Here is a 20,478-nt window from a genome sequence, read left to right as displayed (position 1 = left end):
AGAACCTCAGGAAGGTTACACTAAAAAAAAAAAAAAAAAAAAAAAGTAGTTTTACTGTTTGAATTACTTTGAATTCAAAAACCTATAGGCAGTAAAAAGAGCAGAGCAATCCTGTGCTTAAGCACGATCAAAGGAGAAGCGCTATATATGGCTATATCTTTATTTTCCTTGAAAGAATGAACCACTCCTTGAATCTATTGACTGCTTGAAACAAGGTAGAAAGAAGGGGATAAGAAATGTTACCCATAGGTCCCCTGTGTCTTACCAGTCTGACCATGTAATTCCAACGTGCCACAAACTAATGGCCTGATAGTTTACAATTCTTGTGACAAGCTCTATGTTTTCACGGGTCATCAAGCCCCCTACGCTTGGTGGTTGATGGGAAAAGGCAGATGTGTTCAGTCAAAATAATTATATTCACCATACTTAAGTGTTTGGGTTGAAAATATTTAATCAATTTAAATAAAACCTTAACAGCTGTAAACGAAGAGGAGCCTACCACTACTGCCTTCACCTGCCTCAGACCTGCAACCAGTTTCCCTCCTGGTTATGACGCTGAAGGCTGTCTCACCAGTCTAGCGCTCAGATACTGAACAGCAAACATCCACAAAGGAGGCAGAAGACTGAGATTCCCAAATGCCTTGGTAGAGAAAAGCAGGAACTCATGTTGCTTCAGGTGTTCTTCAGAGGTGCAGCGCACAGAGCTGACCTACAGCCCATTCTCTGGTCTGCATCACAAAGTGTCCAACTTCCCTCGATGGAACTAGGAACACACAAACCCAGTTTGTCCCTGGCCTTACTTTAAAGTGAAGGTTTGAGAAAAGTACAGATGAGGACAATGGGAAACAGTTTTGGTAGCAGTAATTAAGATACAAGCTCTGACCTTTCTTAACTCTGCAAATGCTGATCCAAAGGCAGGTTTCACCTGGGTTCTCTCCCTGATCCACTGTGGCAGTTTGTTAAAGATGGCAGGGCGTGCATACCTGTGGTCCAGGAGCAGGATGCTTGCAAAGTCCTTCTGATGGCGAATGGCTCTGCCTATACAGAGTGTACAATCACATTAAAATGGCCCAGTGTTTGTTCTCAGGCAAGGAAGCTCATGCTCCTGTCATCTGTACTTTGATCGGTAATGCATCCTTTTTCCCACCCTCCTGCTTCAGTGCAGTCACATTTCATATCCCCCAGCCTCTCCAAGGAAGGATGAATTACCTATCGACTGGTTTACTGCCTTCATGCAAAGGTTTTCAATCAGCACTCTGCTAGGTGCCTGGCCAGCAGCTCTGGGCTGGAAAGGAGAAATAGGTAAGACTGAACATGGGCAGATGTAAATCAAACTTGGGCGTCTTAACAACAAAGTGAGGCAAATGCTTTTACCCTGCAGAGTGAGTGGGTGGCCAAGTGACCCCAAGCTGAGAGTAAGGAGGGACAGAAGAAAGGTTGCAATCAGGAAACTATGCTGAGCATTGACAAAGAGCCAGCCTAAGGTCCCCTTGAAAGCAGAAAATGTGTCCCCAGCTGACCAGGAACAGCATCTCCAGTGGGCAGTGAGAAAGAACAAGTGAGCTAAGAAGAGATCTGATTCTGGCAAGCAGCTTCTACCACTGTGCCACCTCCTCTGGGGTGAAGGGACCTTGCTCCCCTTGGAACTTGGTGTTCCCAGGGAGCCCCAGTGGCATTTCCTTCCACTGAGCGTCTTCCCTGTGTTTAGGGCCACCTGTACATGTGTAGCGTGGAGAAGGCTGTGCTCTTGGTACCACACAGTCTGGGAAATGAGGGCAAGCTCAAAGAAAAAAAAAATCTTTGAAGGCAGCCCTGGGCTGGAGGAAAGTTAATACTGAAAAGCCAAAGTGAAAGAGGCAGAGGTGTAAGCGTCTCTGTTACCATTGTTTTGTCAAGCCAAGTCATTTTTTCCTGGAGCTCTGGAGATTTAATGTTGGGGTAAGGCATTCCCACCATAATCACACACCTGCAAGGGAGGACTGCATTATTCTTAATGTCTCATCCTAGAGCACTTTGCCAACAGACTGATAAATTAGAGGTCACTGCACCCCTGAAAGACAGCCAGCTCTGAAAACCAAAGGCAGCAATAAAGCACAGCAGTCTGACAAGCACGTTCTAAAGGGAAAGCTGCAGAGGGATTCAGGGTGCCAGAACAAGGGATTATCTAGCACAGCAAGCCTAACTGCATTACTCACATGAAAAGTACTCTGGACAAGCAGGTTTTACGCCACCCAGCAGACTTAGACCTCTTGGTTTAAGCATCAGCCCGAGCCGTACGCCCCCCAGAATTTTCTATCATCTATGCAAGTACTGACCCGTCCATCCTGCTTGGAGTCACTGCACCACAAGCCCAGTGCTCACCTTCCAAGGAGGCACCGCCTTACCTTCCCAGGTCATCAGAGAAGTTGATCCCTTCGCTCATTTTGCCTCCAACTACAGAAAGCAGCAGGGCCCCCGTCATCTGTCCTCCTGCCTGGCTGCAGCGCTGCAGGAGAGGGATCAGCAACTTAAACCAGAGTATGGAAGATTTCTGTGCTTCAGAAACACTCCTGCACCTGGGCTTGAGCCCTCTTTCTGTGTTTAAAGCTGCAACACCCCCTTTAGCAGCACCCCCTTGGGCAGTTGGGATGCCACACTCCCACCAACCTGCCAGCTCAGCTTACCTTTATGCACTTGGCATATTCCATCAGCACCTGCTCCACCTGGTTGGCTTTCTTAGGCTCCTGAAAGATCTGTCACAGGCAGTGCGTCAGTTGCAGCAAACAGTTTAAAGAAAGCAAATCATTTTACTCCCATGCCATTAAACAGCACATGGAACTAAGATCAAGGAAAGGCAAATTGACTGAAAAACGAACTTAACCAGCATCTTTCCCCTCCACCCTGGAAACACACTGCATGCTCATTTACAGCACTTTTCAGCTGGGCTCTGAAGGGAGCAGCAGCTGCTCCTGCCCCCTCCAACATTCCCTTTCAGCTTTGGCAGACTTGTCTAATTCTGCAAAAAGTTACAAGTAGTCATCTGAGAGCTGAAAGGCAGGACAGCAACGTGCACCTCTTCCATCTATGAATAAAGATCCAGCGTGGTGAGGAGATTCTCCAGCTGCAAGATCTTACAGGACAGTGACAGGACCAATCAATTCAAATCACCAATTAATTCCAAGTAATAGCTCCCCTTGCCCAGTGAATAAATTAGTTGTCTATGCAAAGCACACATAAAGTAATATTTCTTTATGTTATTCTAGCATGCCTAATTAGTTACTGAAAGCCCCTGCAGTTAATTGAGCTGCATTTTGATAGATGCTGCACCTTGGCCTAAATCACAAGTTGTTTTCCTAGTAAACAAGAGGTGCAACATCTGTCTTTTCTGTGACAGTAAAGAACCTAAAGGATGTGTTTCTCTTGGTTAGCAAGAAGTACTATCAAATTTTACCAGCCAGAATCAGTCTTTCAGTAGAAAAGTAACTGGCAATTACAAATATAAGCCAAGACTATTTAACTTACTAAACAGTAGCTATTTAATCATCTAATTTAAATTAATTTTCCCTGTGTAATTTCTATTTAATCTCAGTGTGATCTCACCACAGCCACCTCAGGAAAGGCTTTAACCTTCCTCTGCTACAATATGATCTTGTGTGTGGGCAGCTGAAAGTCACATTCGCTGCACTTCTACCAAATTGCTTTGCTAACGCATATCCAATTTGCTGGAGACTGCAAAGGCCAAACAAGAACAAATCAGAGTTGAAAGGTAGAGCAAGCTGCATGATTGTGGCACAAAGCCTTGGAGAGGCACCAGGCAGAAAGTTGGGACCCTGGCAGAACACACCTGAAAGGCACTATGAGTGATAGCTGCATGAACACATGGAGAAGCTGAAGCATAGTGCTTCCACCACAAAAACCTACAGGCAGAGCCACATGCCAGAATGCCTGCACCAAGGCTGTGAAATGTCTGGGACTGCGCTCTCCTAATCTATGAGGTAAATTATTTAGCTTTTAAGAAACAGAATTCACAGCCAGGGTAGATGTAGTTCCTTCCCCGCTCCCCTCGGCACATGATCCAAGGCCCCTGCCCCACACCCTGAGACAGTCGGACTGCCTGACCTTCAATACCAACCTTCAAACACTTGTGAGAGTCACTGCAAAGATTTCATATTTTATATTCAATGTTTCTCATCACTCCTTCAACAGGAATCACCACTGCTAGTCTCTCCATTCTCCACTCTTCACTTCTACCAGAATACCACCATTTGTCCTGTGAACTGCAGTCTGGTCTCGCTCTGCCTAGCCTTTAGTTGTGCTGATCTGTGCTCAAGGGAACAGACAAATTCCCTACAAGAGCTCAACCTGAACAGCCCCCCAGCCAGATGGGAACAAGCTTGCTGCTTATTGAACGTGAGGATTGTCTCTCTCCATGGCCGCTACACAGACTGTGCACTTAAAGAATCTATAGCTGCATTTAATCTAATTTAGATCCCAGCTCAGTGATCAGCCGCCCGGGAAGTATCATTTATTCATTACTGGAGGGATTGGCTAGATAAACATCCGCTCTGCTCTGCCGTGCAGAGTATGAGAACAACTCAGCGAGAGAGGCCTGTAACGCATAGATAATTGTTTGATTTTTGAAATCTCCATTTAAAGTACCAGCTGCCCCTGGCTGCACAATTACCTTCTTCTTAGTTGCCAGGCGGGTGAGCAGCCCTGTCTTCTCCCAGTGTGCGTACACCTGCTTCTCGTATTCATAGGAAGGGAAGAAGCACACCACACCCCCTGGGACCACGTTGCACAGGTTGCAGAGGATTCGACCCGTCTCATCCATCTGCAAGACAGACAAGAACATATTGCACCTGACAGGAGCTCCAGCTAATGCTGCTCCAATTCTGTGCTCAATCCTGGGATCACACCTCCCCTGTGAGATGCCTTGGGGGAAGGAAAAATGTGGGAAATCTGCCAGGTCTACAAGAGCTCTCTAGGGGAGCTGGGAATCACCAAGAAGCTCTTCACTGCTTGGCCTTTCTTCCTAATCCAGGGTTTCTGTTAGTGTTGTGGAGCAGTGGTCATTCAGGAAAGGAGTGTTTATGTTCGTTGTCCTAGTGGATGGGACCTGTCACACTAGAACGGATGTGGCGAGCTAGGTAGTGCATCTGGTGGAGATTCAGCAGGGACAGAGCAGATCTAGTGTCTGGCCTTGGGTGCTTACTGGCCCACCAAAGGAAGAAGGAAAAAGTACAGAAACATCTGCTGCTGCCTGTATGGTTTGGGCTGCACTCTGCAGGGCTACCACACTCCACGGTCACCGAGCCCTTCAAACTCTGAAGCACAGTCAGAAATCTCCTTCTGATGTCCAGCACACAAATGCAGGATCTCAGTACAGCCAAACAGGAGCTGCTAGCATTCCTTGTCTCCAGTAGCTATCTCTGAGCAGGCAGCTCAAAACCCCTTCCGCTGCTCCTCTTTCCCAATTACTTGGCAACACATCTACCCCAAATCCCTTGGATTTCCCTTGCCATGACTTTTGATCAGTACATCTTTCAAACAGAGAGCACAGTGTCCTGTGAAGGAAAAAGAGATAACAAGGAATGGAACAATGGAAAGACTGACCATCTGGGGCAGGTCTCGTGTCTGGTAGGTGAACTCCAGCTGCTGGTTGGAAGGACCACTGCAGAGGATTATAGGTAAAATGTTTTCTGGAGGAATCACATGTCCTAGAGACAAAAACAAGTAGTGAGAGTCAACATCATTGCTGTTGGTACAAACCCCATCAGCTGAAGAGCTTTACCTGCATGCGGTGACAGAGGTACATGTTTGCCTGGCTAAGCCAAAGTGCCTAAGTCACTCAGCTGCACTGACTTCCATTCCCTGAGGCCCTGGGAAGAAGGCACAGCACACGGCCTGCTGATACTGGCCAAGACCATGGAGGAAGCTCAGAGTGGAAGGAAACTAGCACCCCTGTGCTGCCATGATTTCCAGGAAAGATGCCATGGTGCTCAGAGTGCTGGCAAAACAGCACCAAAGGCAAACTGCAACACTCACATCTCGAAGAGACAGATTATGACCCCTCCCTGCCATCCCAGCACACTCACCACAAGAGAACTCCACGACACGTGCAGGGTCCACACCAGCACAGGACAGCAACTGCTCTCGAAAATCAGCCACCTACAAACCACAAGCCAAAGAGAGGTAAAGTACCAGTGTCCCAAAAGACACTACATCAGCAACACTGCTACTGCTCCTTGAGCACCAGTGTCAAGGGAGAGCTGGTCAGCTCCATCCGGTGGGTTGCTGGCACACGGGAGATGGGCTCCTGAGGTGATGAGAAAACCGAGGGCATGGGAACGCTGAGCACACAAGCCTGGGCTGGAACGCAGGGCATACAGAAGGCGAAAGGGCCCGCAAGGTCAGCCACGGCCTGAAGCCGCTGCCGAGCAGAGAGCTCATGTACCTGGGCGGCCCCGGTGGCAGCAGGACTGCTCAGCGCCGAGCCCCGCGGAGCAGCCCGCAGCAGCCCGAGCCCCGCGGAGCAGCCCGCAGCAGCCCCAGCCCCGCGGAGCAGCCCGCAGCAGCCCCAGCCCCGCGGAGCAGCCCGCAGCAGCCCGAGCCCCGCGGAGCAGCCCGCAGCAGCCCGAGCCCCGCGGAGCAGCCCGCAGCAGCCCCAGCCCCGCGGAGCAGCCCGCAGCAGCCCCAGCCCCGCGGAGCAGCCCGCAGCAGCCCGAGCCCCGCGGAGCAGTCCGCAGCAGCCCGAGCCCCGCGGAGCAGCCCGCAGCAGCCCCAGCCCCGCGGAGCAGCCCGCAGCAGCCCCAGCCCCGCGGAGCAGCCCGCAGCAGCCCCAGCCCCGCGGAGCAGCCCGCAGCAGCCCGAGCCCCGCGGAGCAGCCCGCAGCAGCCCCACCACCGCGCCCCGGCGCCTCTGCCGGACGAGGGGCGGCAGCGCCCCCTGCCGGCGCCCCGGCCCGAGGCCGCGCTCAGCCGCCGGCCGCGCTCTGCCCCGGGTGCCCGCCGGCCCCTCTGCCCAGGCCAGGCCGAGCGGGCCCAAGCACAGCGGGCAGCGCGAACGGGCCGGGGGGCAGCTGCCTTTTCAGCGCCCGTGGTCCTGAGCCTCGCAATGGCCCCTGCCGGGAACCACCCCACCTCTTGGCCCAACACGCCCCCATTTCACACTTCCCCAGGCCCAAAAAAAAACATTACCAGGACTCCCAAGCACTGCACAGACCACAGCTTGGACTGCAACTACATCCTCTCTCCAAGGTGCAGTCTGAAAGGTTCAAAGCTGGAATTGTGGCCTTCCAACAAGGAGGTCCTGCACTTCACACCCCTCTTCCCTCCCTTGGCACCACAAGGGTAAAATTTCAGGACATTCATGTACAGGAACAGGATAAACGTAACTAACTGGGATATCTGACCTGCTGCACTGCATCTGTACAACACAAACACGCTGTCTCTTAGGCACTAAAGCCACAGGAGAAGGATGATAAGCTGCCTGCCACCATACCAAGACTGAAGTCTTGATTTTTCTGGAAGATCCGCTATGGGATGGTCCCTGGGGGATCCCTGTCCCATTAGAAGGTCAGATGGTTTTACAAGGTCCTCTGACTGCTACCCATGCTAGTTCCAACCTGTATCATCTTGAGGATAAGAAAGGCTGACAAGGGCAATCCTGTCCTTACACCTACGGCTTTTTGCATACACAGGCAGTGTGATGCCTCGTGCAGGCAAACCATACCAGGGAGAGAAAACGGTAGGTAGGAAAGGTCTTTTCCCACACACGCCATGGCAAGTGAGAAGAGCACATCCCAGTGGGGCCCAAGGTGGTACATTTCCATGCCTGCTTGCAGGTAGCATCAGAGACCTCCTGAGAGCTCAGCACAGCATCCTTAGTCCCTCACCGGCTGCATGGTGCCCCCAGCAATGATCACTGCACGGCATTCTTCCACCACTTTGGCAAAGTGGACAGCTGGATTCAGCAAGAGGAATTTGAGGCTGCTCTGACCAACTGTGCCTGGGAAAAGGAGAGAGACAACATCAGGAACTAGCTGTGACACACACTCAGGGATATAAGAGATTTTCCCTCCTGTCCTGGGCGCTGTGGCAGGTCCCTGCCTCTCAAAACAAGGATTTGCTGCTATTCAACACTGCCAGGGGCAGCAGCAGGTTACACCAACCTGGAAGTTACCTTCTACTTCCCAATCTTCCTGAAGCTGTAGAAGAGGCGCAGTAAAGCGCAACACAAAAATCAACATCCAAAGTGAGAGCAGAGCTCTGCAAACCCTGGCCCCAATGCCCTTGGTCATGAATTCCTTTGAGTTCATGAGAGTCCTCACACAGATCAGGCCTGCTGACCTGCATCATGGACGGCACACGCACGTTCTGGCAGAGCAGCAGGCTCCCCCCAGGCTCCAGATCTCCTCCTTTGCTGCCAGTGAGGCGCCCTGCTTGTGACTCATGTTTGCCTCTCCCCAGCTTGCCAGTACCTTGCCTGTTGAGAATGACTCTGCCATCTTGGTTTGCGTTTGTGAGGGCTGAGAGAAATCCTTCAATCTGCATCAGTGGAGAGGCAGTTCGGAGCTGGTTGTTCTCAGCCTCCACAGGAGGGCCCTGGAGAGAACCTGCTAGCCGGAGAGAAAAGGAGCGGCGGACAACTTAGGCCACACTTCTGAAGACAGGAACTAAGCACAAAATATAGATGGGTCCTTTCTACAGGAACCTGATACCTGGTCTACATATGCAGGCAGAGAATAAAGACCCAATGAAGGAGAGAACCCAAATTCTGTCTTATTGCTAGAAAAAAAAAAAGAAAGATCTGGCTTTTGTAGCTGGCAGCACTAAATAGAGCTACCTGTGGTAGCTCAGGTCCCAGAGCCAGCAGGTCACAGCAGGGCAAAACCTGATGTGTGCAGTGTAAACATGGAATCGCATCATTCAACTTAGAAGGGACCTGAGGAGATCTTCTAATCATATGGCCTAGGTCATCTAGTCAGATATATTAAAAAACACCTAAGCAGGACAGCTTCTGTAGTCTATTGCTCTTCAAATCTGCCTCCCCTCTTTCCTCATGCAGATAGATGCAGGTTCCACATCCTTGCTTTGTCCACAGATGCACAGGTGGAGGATGTCTGAACTCACCGTCTTTATCAGATCCCTGCTGGAGGGTCAGAAGAAAGTTCTGCAAACCAGCCAACTTCTGGGTCTCCCTGTTGGTCTTCACAGCTGTGGCAGGGTCTCCATATCGCTCCATGAACCCAAAAAGCTGCCAAGCAAAAGCCAGTAAGACTAAGACTACCAACAGCAGGAATCAGACAAGATAAAAACAAATTTTCTGGCCTGCTGCAGATAAAGTTCCTTGGTAGGTGTTCACAAACCAGCCCAATCAGAATCTATCAGCCCAGAGCTCCCATTACCTTCCTTCACTCAAAACCAAAACAAGTCTCTGATGCTTGCTCCCCCCGTGCAGTGCAGCCTACTAGGCTGGCGAGTTTGAGGCCAACCAGCACAGAATTAGCACCCACTGGAATACTGTGGCACACCGTGTTAGATGCTGCTTTGCAGTATAAGCAAAAGGTAACCTGCCCATACAGTGCTTTTTGCAGGAACCATTTCATTTGCAGAGCAGGGTGAAGAAGACCCCAGCTGCTGCATCTTCCACTTCAAACTCAATGTGTGAAGCACCATTTGAATGCTGCTGCCTGTTTGTTAGAGCAAGTCCAGAGGAGGATCATGAAGACGATCAGAGGGCTAGAGCACCTCTCCTATGAGGACAGGCTGAGAGAGTTGGGGTTGTTCAACCTGGAGAAGAGAAGGCTCTGGGGAGACCTTAGAGCACCTTCCAGTCCCTAAAGGGGCTACAGGAAAGCTGGAGAGGGACTGTTTACAAGGGCATGGAGTGATAGGACAAGGGGTAATGGCTTTAAACTAAAAGAGGGTAAGTTTAGATTAGATAGTAGGAAGAAATTCTTTACTGTGAGGGTGGTGAAACACTGTAACAGGTTGCCCAGAGAAGTTGTGGATGCCCCCTCCCTGGAAGTGTTCAAGGCCAGGTTGGATGGGGCTTTGGGCAATCTCGTCTAGTGGAGGGTGTCCCTGCCCATGGCAGGGGGGGTTGGAGCTAGATGATCTTTAAGGTCACTTCCTACTCAAACCATTCTATGATTCTATGATAAAGTCACAGGGGCAGTACCTTCCTACTGATGAGGCTCTTCTCGCAGTAACGCTGAACCTGTTGAAGTAAGACAGAAAAATGAACTGGTGTTCATTATCCCTTCTCCCACCCTGCTGTCCTTGATCCCTGCCCAGAAGGGATATCCCTTGCTGTCCTCTCAGGGAGGGGTGCACAGTTCTCTGCGAGCGTTGCCTCCCAGACAACAGTTTATTACAAGGCATTGCTTCCGGAGCAGAAACACATGGTGTTAAGGTGCTGCGTTTGGAGGTTTGAGGGATGGGTTAGGTTATTGGAGTAGTACAGTTTCTTCATCCTCAACCCTTAGAGTTTAGCTTTGCCTACAGACAGCCTCTGCACTAGCACATGTTTAATTGCTTGCTTCCCTCTACCCCAGGACCACCTGTCCAGCTTTAATGCAGTGTTATCCAGACAGCAGCAGAAGAGATCTATACATTGGGGAGAATCTGCCATGTGAGCCTTGGCTTTACTTCCAGCTCTCTCACATGCTTCCCGACAACCTTGAACAAGTCACTGCCACCTGTGCCCTAGCAGACGACAGCATTTGCATTACCTTGAAAAGGTTGATATTGTCAATCTGGCTCTGAAATAAAAAGTCATTGATGGATTTTAGCACTGTCCCTGAAAGAGAAGGGGGAAAAGGAGCAAAAAAATTATTAGCTGCTGGGCCTGCAGCCCCTGACTGCTCACAGCCACATTCCTGACTGATGACTGCATAGCCCAGGTGTTCACTCCAGTCTTACCTGTTTGGGAAACTGCCTGACAGCCAGGATTTTGGTTCACGTTACCTGTAAAACACGAAACCGATTCAAGGAAGGCTTACAATGAGTCTGTCTTAAAATTAAGCAAGAGACTAATAACTGAGCTGAAAGGGACACCACACCAGGACAAAATCCAGGAAATAGCTATACATCTGCAAAACGTAGATATACAGACAAAACATCAGTTCCTGTTCAGTTTTAATTTCCCCTGTAGGGTAGCCCTACACTGTAGGACAAGTGTGCTGCTGCATCCTGAGAACCACCACCTACATTCCTTCTGTAGCAGGAGGCAGGTAGGATGAGCGCATACAAATGCTCACACGCTACATAGTCGTCATGCCGCAAAGATGAAGGGGCAGGGACTGCAGTGCATCCCTCACCCCTCCTCAATGCAGCAGCACGGAGCTGGGAAGCGCAAAGGCTGGCAGGCGATTGGGAAGAGGGGAAAACCTGAGGACAACTCCACGCCCAGACCCCGACAGCCAGAACAGGATTAATTGCTGCCACTCACCGTGTTTTATGTCCTAGTGTTTAACACCCGCCTCACATCTCACTTTTGCAGCCTCAAGCATGAAGATGTACACAGGCTGCATTTTCTAATGAAAGCACTTAACTGAGTGTGGGGAAGAGAAGAGCGGCAGGAACAGGGTGGGAAGGGAAGTACACATTTGAGAGAAGGGCAGAGAGCACCACCGGGCCCCTGCCACAGAGAGCTGCATTTCCCCTGGGCAAGGAGGAAGGTCTTTATGAGCTTATGACAGGCTCTCCTCAAGGCACACTGAGGTCTTGCAAACAGATCATTAGAGGAAAAGAGCCCTGCAAATGCCAGTGGATTTAAAAATCACAGCAAAATAATATTTTTTTCACAAAGGAAAGGCACCACTCAAGAAAAAGTCATTCTGCAGAGGCATGCCTGACACAGGTAGAGGCCATGCCACCAGATGACCCAGGAGATTTATTCTGTGCAGCTCTTGTGCTGTCCTGATCACTGTCACACATCTGCTGTATTCCTCACTTAGCACCCTACCTCATCCCCACTCAAATCAGATATGAAAATCACACAGAAAGAGAGGAAAACTGCCTCTACCAACTTACGATGTCATCTGCTGCTCCTCAGCTAATCAAAGAGAGGGGTTCAGGCAGACACCAGTTGACATCCCCATGTTACAAAACAGCCTGAGAAATAACATTACTGGCATCTGAACCTATACATGAGCAACACCTCACCACAGATTCTGCAGAGGGGTAAGGGGGACAGCGCCCTGAGGAAGCACCAACTAGCTCAGAGTCTACCAGCATCCCTGGAGATACAATAGGTTTGCTTACCTCCCAGCATGGCCACAAACCGCTCCAGCAAATACAGGATCTGCTTAATGTACATCAAGTTCTTTGCCTTCAAACGTTTCCTATGAAAAATGAGACAGGTATTAGGCCCCAAAATATCTTCAGGGACTAACTCACAGCAGCTGAGCTGCAGAGACAAGCACTAGAACTCCCCTTCATTTTGGTGAGACAGAAATCATTCTTGGTTCCTCCCAGGCTCACTCTCTGTGCTGGTTTTAGCTGACATAGAGTTAATTTTCTTTCTAGTAGCTGGTATAGTGCTGTGTTTTGGATTCAGGATGAGAATAATGCTGATAATACACTGATGGTTTTAGTTGTTGCTAGGTGGTTGTAGTGTCTATACTCAGTCAAGGACTTTTCAGCTTCTCACACCCTGCCAGGTGCACCAGAAGCTGGGAGAGCACAGCCAGGACAGCTGACCCAGACTGGCCAAAGGGATATTCCCTACCATAGAACGTCACGCTCCGCATATAGCTGGGGAAGTGAGCCAGGAGGCAGATTTGCTGCTCAGAAACAGGCTGGGCATCAGGTTGGTGGTTTTGTTTGGGTTTGTTTTTTTTTTTTCTCTCCCTTCTGCATGTGGTGAGCAATTGCATTTGTGCATCACTTGTTTTTCTATTAGTAGTATTATTCTCTTTGTTATCCTAATAAACTGTCTTTATCTCAGCCCAAAGAGGTTTTTTTCCATTCTCTTCTCCATCCCACTGAAGGGGATGAGGGGTGAGTGTTTGTGACTGTTTGTGACAGGGCACAGACCCCTGGATATCCTGCCCAAGGTCACCTGAAAGCACTCACCCATGGCCCCCACACTGTTCCTACTATCACCTTTCTCCTCATGCATTAACTAGTTTGTCTATTGCAATGGCAGTGACATCTCAAGTGCCTGTTGCAAAAATGTTTCCGAAATTTGAAGTTACTAGCATCGAGCACAATAATCAATCACTGCAGGGATGACAAGATGCACAATTTGGTCAGAGCCAAAAATCACATATATCTTCCTCCTCCTCCTCAGAGCCTACTGCCTCTGCCATAATGCCAGTCAGCACAAGAAAGACTAAGGTCCAGGAGAGACATGAAAGACTGAATCTTTTGAAAGTCTGCATCACCAAGCAGGAGTGATTAGAGGGAGATATTGGGAAAGGAGCTGAGAGTATAAGGGAATGCCAGAATCCTCAGGGTATCCCCCTTCTCACTGCTTAATACCAGCCCCAGGAGTCTGACTTATATGGATTCTAGACAGAGATAATGAAGCAAGTGGCTCTTCATCTGCAGAAGTATTTACGCAAATAACTTTCCACTGGGGAAAAGCAAGAAAGACTCTGCAGACACGAGACAAGCCACGGCATCCACGCTGCCTGCCACTGCTGTGCTATTTTCCTCTGAGATCCTCACCTGTATCGCTCCATGTACTGCCACAGCTGGGAGTGGGCACAGCACAGCTACATGAACAAACAAAAAAAAAAAAAAAGGAGCTGTTATTACGAAGGAGCCAAGAAAGGGTGTTCTGCTAGATGCAGAGCTCACTCATGATTAACAGGCCAGGCTATGACTCACCTGAGAGCCACTGACCTCCGCACTGTGGATACAGGTGATGGTGTCTATGAGGTTGTGGGCCTCATCAATGATTACAACCTGGTCCTTCAGCTTGATCCCAGCAGCGCTCCTGGTAGGCTCATGCAAGAGCATCTGATAGGGCAGCACCACCAGCTACAGGAGAGGCACACACTGCTCTGATTCTAGCTCTCATCCTTACAAACTCAGGGCACCCCTCAGCTGCTCATTAAAGGCCCATATCAGATGCCCTCACAGAATTCAGTCAAGTTAGTTACTCTTATCAAGGGAAAGGTAGGAAAAGAGGCAGGAGCATGTTCTTGAGAGGGGCACTGGGATGTAAGCTCAAGAGAAATGATTATGCTACAACTGCATATCAGCTCAGGTTACCTCCCAAATCTCCTCCAAAGCAGTGAAAGAGGAGATTGTCTTCTGATAGAACCAAGCAAGGAAGAAGAGCGGTAGCAAGAGCCAAGATTACACCCCTGTGTTAGTACTGCCTCAGAGTTATTGAGCTTTTCAAGTGTTTCAGAATGCTGAAACATACTTACAGACTGTCTATTAACTTGAAATAGGTATTTTTATTTTCCTTTGCTTTCTCAGCAAAACTACAGCTGACACACACACAGCCTTTTTACAAACTCCTGCAATATTGAGTAACAGTACTGGAGGGAGCAGGCAATTGGTTTATTCCTATACGCCCTGGCATTAATTCCACTAAAAGCGTGTACACCTTACCTGAGCAGCAGGAATGGCGTATCGACTCCCATAATATGGGCAGGCTTTGGTCTCCTTTCCCAAAGCCACCAACTGCTCAATATCCTTCACTTCCACTAGAACTTCATCGCGGAGAAACTGCATCTGCTCATAGGAATAAAATGGGCATATGGTGCGACTCACACGTCTCTTCTTCCCTTCCATCTCTTCATCACTCTTCTTTTCTAACAGCAGAAATCAAAAGAAAGCTATGAGCAACACATAGCCTAAAACAACCACTTTGCAGAACCTCCTGGATTTCAAAGCAGGCTTTGACATGTGTATTTTTGACCTATTGTCTATTTAAATATTATTCAGCAGTAACATTTCCATTTCCACAGTGGACACTACTCTTTGCCAGTTAGATTTAGCCATGTGACATTTTTCCAATCGAGTTAAGACAAGTATGCTTCCATTGCAGAAGTCCTAACCAACTTAAGACATTCAGAAAATACATACAGATCTCACCATCCTAGCCTAGAGGCCAAGAAAAGTAAAAGCACTGAGGATCTCTAGCTCTGCTCCTCCAACCTGCCATTTTCAAGCTCCTACCACTCTCTTGCTACAACTGATTGGCAGTGCGCACTGACTCCAGACTCTCGTACCAGCTTCATCAGCAATTGCTTCCCCAGGCTGGAAGTGTTCCTACCATGTTTGTTCTTCTGCATCTCCATGCAGCGGTCATTGATGAGCTGGAGAGCCCCCAGGCTTCGCACCTCCTCATTCACACACAGGTTCTTGGACATGCAAAGAGAGGAAGCAGTAGGGGATCATTAAGCAGCGAGTGCCCCGTGAGCACCCTTTGCTGTAAAAGAAAAGATTTCTTTAAAGCAATCTCAGGCCAGATTCCAAAATGGAAAATTCTATTGGCTTGTGTATACTAACTGCTACAAATATGCTCAAAACCCATAAGAACTTAGTAAGGAGAAAAAAAAAAAATGAGAAAAGGTGCATTGAAATGCTTCAGTGCTGCACAGCAGCTTCTAAAAAAATGCTACCAGAAGTAATACTAAAAGGACCGCCTTCCCAGTGACTCAGACATCTGTAAGATTCCACATCAGAAAAGGTAAACCAGATTTTTTGCATTTACATCAAAGGGTAAATGGCCAAAACACAGCTCACAGAAAAATGTACATCACATAGATCTGTGTCACAACCCACGTCTGCTTTAGTTTTTCAATGGGAGATTCAGTCAATCCCCGAGATGCCTTCTGTGGCATCACATCCACACACCTCCTCGCAAAGTCCCTCGCATTAAGTTAACATGCACTCTGGCTCCCTTGTGAACACCACCACATACCTGCCTGGATCCCAAGGAGACCAGACGCGTGTCTTTGCCAAAAGGACTTTTTTGCACCTCACGCACAAACTGAGACAGCTGCGAGTGAGTGCGGCTGCAGTAGTAAATCTACAATGAGCAAGAACAAAGAGAAGACAAGAAGAACATGGAAGCCAATCGCCTACCTACAACCAGTCCTGTGAGGAAGCAGCCAAGCACCTCAATAAGGTTAACCTTGCCCAAGCTTTCATAAACACAAGGGAAGGCACATGTTTGAGTGTCACCTTACAACTCTTGAGGCCAACAGCCTTACCTTTGTTTTCTCCTAATGCATTTACCTTTGTTTCCATTTAATTTTCCAAGGTCCCTATAAAAACAGGGACTCATTTGTTTTTCGCAGTGTGCTTTTACAGCAAGCCACAGCAAAAAATTCAGCAGTGCTAGCAGAGCAAGCTGCTTAGGCAGCCAGCGTAGTCCAGAAGGAGATGAGCACAGCAGAACTGGTTTCTATTATCAACAAACTCAGCAGTTCTTAGATGCTAGTTCCTAAATCCTTCTGTATTGCATGACTCTGGGAAGGGTGCAAGGAAGCCATAATTCTGCTCACTCCTACGCTGTTCTATGAGGTGGCACTATTAACTATCCTCATCTCACCTTAGTCACATGCTCCTCTTCCAAATCATCGTCATCTTCTTCCAGCCTAAGAAAAGAGAAAGCTCAAAGAAAATCCTTTCAGCAGATCACTGGCAGTTAGAATCAAATGATGCTCCACTACAAGAGAGATGTGTCAAGAGAGATGGTATTGTCATTTCAAGAAGAGCCTCAGATCTTAACTCAGGAGATAGAAGAAAAATTGACTTTTTAAGAATAGTGTAAACGTGCACAATCAAGTCAAGCCTTGCTCTTTGAAAGAAAAATGTCTGTAGGGCTGTGTCTTCAGCAACTTCAAGAAATTATTTTTTTCTTTTAAATCTGGGCCTTCTAAGCCCTAGGCATAAGCTAATCAGCACTATGCTATTCTTTGGTGAGCTTATTTATTTATTTTTGTAAAACTTTCCCTTTAGAGACTATTTACCACCCTCAAGCTATTGCATAAAGAAAAGCTTCAGGAAGATATTTAGCTGCCATAGAGTTCCTCAAAGGCAACAGCAGTTTAATGTTTGATAAACTACACATAAACGAAGTAGTTAAGTGTTTTGCAGTTTTTAAGGCAGGAGGATCTGTCTAGATACTAATTAGTAAATTTGTATTTTAAATGTATTTGACTTTTCATGCTGAAGTATGGCTTCTGGCTTTCTGCATAAAGCAAATATGTAAGAGAGAAAAGCGTGCATGGGGCCACACATTGTAAGAAAGACGCACTTTCTCAGAAAACACTTCAGGTCAGTCTGATCGGTCTAACAAAAGGTTAAAAAAGCAAAACAAAATCCCCCCAAAACACCAAACCAACCAATTAAGCAAATGAACCCCCCGAACAACCACTACCTTACACAACTTGAATGGGGGAGAAACTCCAGATCTGCACAATCACAGGTGAAATCTCTTTAATCAAGGCAAGCCAAAAATTATACAGAAAATGCTTCCTTGGCACAGAATCCCCTCAGTCCCTGTCCTTACCCAGGTACCACTTTCTTTTCTTCATCACTCTCATATTCAGCAAGAATCAGCTCGTCCTCATTGTGATCCAGTTGCTCTAGAAAATCCACTCCAGCTCCCTCTGAAAGAACCTCCTTGCTGAGCTGAAGAAGGTGCTTTGTCTCATCGTCCTCAGATCTCTGAAAGAAACACATGATCACATTACTTCTCAGACAGAAAGAGAGGTGGCACACACATCACTTTATGCCAGGGACAGGTCAGAAGACAGCATAGTCCCTCACTCATAACTCAAGGAATGGCTTGCTGGGTAAACCCCCAGCAGGACAAGCAAATGCACCAAGGGTGTCTGAAGCTGTTCAGCCCCACAGAACACAGCTGTCACCAGCAACCGAAGACTTGCCCACACAGACATATATGAAGGGGGAAATATAAAGAACCTTCTACGCAAAAGGCACACGGAACTACTAGATCCTGAAATAATAATATCCATGTAATCCAGTATTAGTTGCTTAAGGTGGCCCAAAAAAGATGTCTTCCTGAGACAAATAGTGTGTAAATAAACCCAACCAAACAAACATATAAGGATGTAATCAAACACTCTGCCCACACTTACCTCAAAACTAGGATAAACTCAGTACCTGTTTTAGAAAGCAGAGCACAAGACTTCTCTTGCTGTTTTTTCTCCAGTTATGTGGTTCTTATTCTAACACAGGTCTACCCTTCTACAAAAATTCCATTAAACTGTTGAAGAATAGTTTTCTGATTAACTTTAAAAAAATGAACTGTTCTTTAGCAGAACACAATCTGAAAACATTATCTTCCAATTTCAATGAGCATTCTTTTACCACACCATTATGAAGAAATGCAGTTAGTGAGCACTACAGAAGAGATGAATCAATTGCTTTTCCAAATATCTATAATATTTTTCTCATTTGCTTTCTTGCTTTTTATCATGCTTCTCATTTCACATCTTCTTTTAAGAGACAAAAGTTCTTTGCTCCACTTATTTTTTTATTTGCCATTCACCTCTGAACCTTTGCTGTTTCCGCCGTATCTTTTTGACAGGAGTTGACCAAAACATAACACTACACTTGAGATGGAGCACACTAGAAACTAATAGCCTGGCAGCCTAATAAATCTGCCTGTTTGGGGACCTGAAGTGGGTATTTCTGGGAAGTTTGACTCACACTAGCAAAAAGCTCTTAGAGTCAAGAGCACTTAAGCCAGTTCATCCATCTAAATGGCAGGAAAATATATCTGTGCATTTTTTATATGTAGAAAAGACATGTTTCTGAACAATACAATAACATTTGCTATGAAAGTGAACAAATACAATCGTTTCCTAGTGGTGAGCAAAGCACAACGAAAGCCTGACCTGGGGTCTTCTGTTCCTATGATCTTAAATTTAATCACAGTTCTACAGGTTTTATTTCAGAAGTGCAGAGTGTTCGCACATGCTCCTAAGATAGAGCGCTTTAAAAAAAATAAATAATCTGAGTATTAAAACTTTTAAAACAAAAGCAGAGGGCCAAAAGGCCATCAGAACACAGGCCCTTTCTATCCACGCACAAGCACTGTCACAGGAAATTCTCTATGCACAAATTGTTTTTTACATCTGTACTTCAAAAAGAAAATCTAACAAAGTTGATGGCAAATTTCGGCAACCTAATACAACCAGCTTCCCAAACAGATGGGTTGGAAAATTCAGTGTGAAGTCGTACATATAAGCAAGTATGAACAACACTCAAGGTAACTAAAACAGAAAGTTCTAATCTCTGCAGGATAACTCACCTTCCTCTTTGCTGCATATTTTAATTGTACATTATGGCGAATTTTCTCAAGACGATCTTCTCGCTTTTTCCTCCTGATCTGCTCTTCCTAAAATAAAGGGAGAGTGAAGGAAGGATGAAGTGTATTCTGTCCTAAACCCTGGGTATAATTACTTTCCTATTCCCTGGGTATAGAAAAAAATCAATTCTGAAGCAAAGCTGTCAGTACACAGTCCCTTTCTCCTGGACAGCACACCTATTATATGTTGCTATGTTCAGACCAATATAGTTTTCTTCTGCAACCTGCACAGCAATGCCTCATTCCTCGTAACTGGGACAAAGTCCTGTTAAAGACAAAGACCTCCATCAAAGTTTGCCTCGTTTTTCCAATCATCACCCAGGATATCAGCTTTTTTGATCCTCACACCTCGATATTTTACCCGTCCCCGACACAGGAGCATTTCCCAACCTTTAGCTTGTCCACCATGTCCCGCTCTTCTTTCTTCTGCACAAATGCTGTAACCCAGTCCGGTTCCCCAGCGGTGCCTTTGCTATCTGGTGGTCTTGGCTCAACCGAAGTCAGCTGCTGCTTCCCTTCCCGTCCGCTGTCCTCCAGTGCCAGAAGTCGTGCCTCCTCCTGCTGCTTTTTCTCCTCAAAGTCCCGGAGCCAGGACAGGGCCCCGCAGATGAGACTCAGCGATTTTCCCTGCCACGGAACATGACAGCGGCTGAGGCGCTGCTGTCACCGACGCTCACGCAGCGGTGCCCCTCCACAGTGACGACCCGCTCCGTGACAGCCCCTCCTCTGCGGGACCGGGCCCAGACCTGGCCCCTTTCCCCGGGTACCACCGTCCCTCCCCACCCTGAAGGGCCTCCGTCCTCCTCCCGGGTGGCGGCTCCCTGCCGTCCCGCCGCACCGGCTCACCGTGCCCGTGGGGCTCTCGAAGATCCCGACCCGGCCGGCCTCCAGCGCGCTGTACAGCGCCGCCATGAACCGCTCCTGGATGAGGTAGGGCGTGTAGGGGAACGGGAACCGGCCCCCCTCCGGGCCCGCCGCTGCGCCCACCGCCACCGGAGGGCACGCGGACCGCGCACCTGCCTCCGCGCCCGCCGCCACCGCCCCGCTTTCCATCCCGCGCACCGCCGTCACCGCCGCCCCGCTTCGAACCGAGCGCCGGAGACGCCCCGCCCCCTTCCCGTGACGCTCCGGTGACGAGCGGCGCGGGGCGGAAGGCCCGCACCTTCCCGGGGCCGATGG

General features: G+C 48.2%; 1 protein-coding gene across 2 annotated transcripts; it reads right to left on the bottom strand.

The window, feature by feature from the left end:
- Positions 1-436: 436 nt before the first annotated feature.
- DDX11 (DEAD/H-box helicase 11) lies at positions 437-20,400 on the bottom strand. Of its 2 annotated transcripts, XM_054815340.1 has the most exons (26): positions 20,146-20,391; positions 19,690-19,926; positions 19,243-19,329; positions 17,473-17,630; positions 16,510-16,555; positions 15,877-15,984; positions 15,226-15,313; positions 14,559-14,761; positions 13,824-13,976; positions 13,662-13,708; positions 12,252-12,331; positions 10,908-10,952; positions 10,718-10,785; positions 10,165-10,203; positions 9,114-9,237; positions 8,462-8,596; positions 7,877-7,989; positions 6,078-6,150; positions 5,596-5,699; positions 4,664-4,813; positions 2,664-2,732; positions 2,385-2,485; positions 1,882-1,966; positions 1,210-1,285; positions 884-1,038; positions 437-763 (listed from the first exon to the last, which is right to left on the bottom strand). In XM_054815340.1, exons 1-26 carry the CDS (start codon positions 20,350-20,352, stop codon positions 734-736), a joined length of 2,781 nt encoding a protein of 926 aa, XP_054671315.1. In that variant the 5' UTR covers positions 20,353-20,391; the 3' UTR covers positions 437-733. The 2 variants fall into 2 exon arrangements, with proteins under 2 accessions (XP_054671315.1, XP_054671305.1); XM_054815330.1 differs by having other exon boundaries at positions 437-1,038; positions 20,146-20,400.
- Between the last annotated feature and the right edge of the window lie 78 nt (positions 20,401-20,478).

This window comes from Grus americana, chromosome 1, assembly GCF_028858705.1.
Source record: "Grus americana isolate bGruAme1 chromosome 1, bGruAme1.mat, whole genome shotgun sequence".
NCBI lineage: Eukaryota > Metazoa > Chordata > Aves > Gruiformes > Gruidae > Grus > Grus americana.
This window is presented reverse-complemented; position numbering and strand designations above follow the sequence as displayed.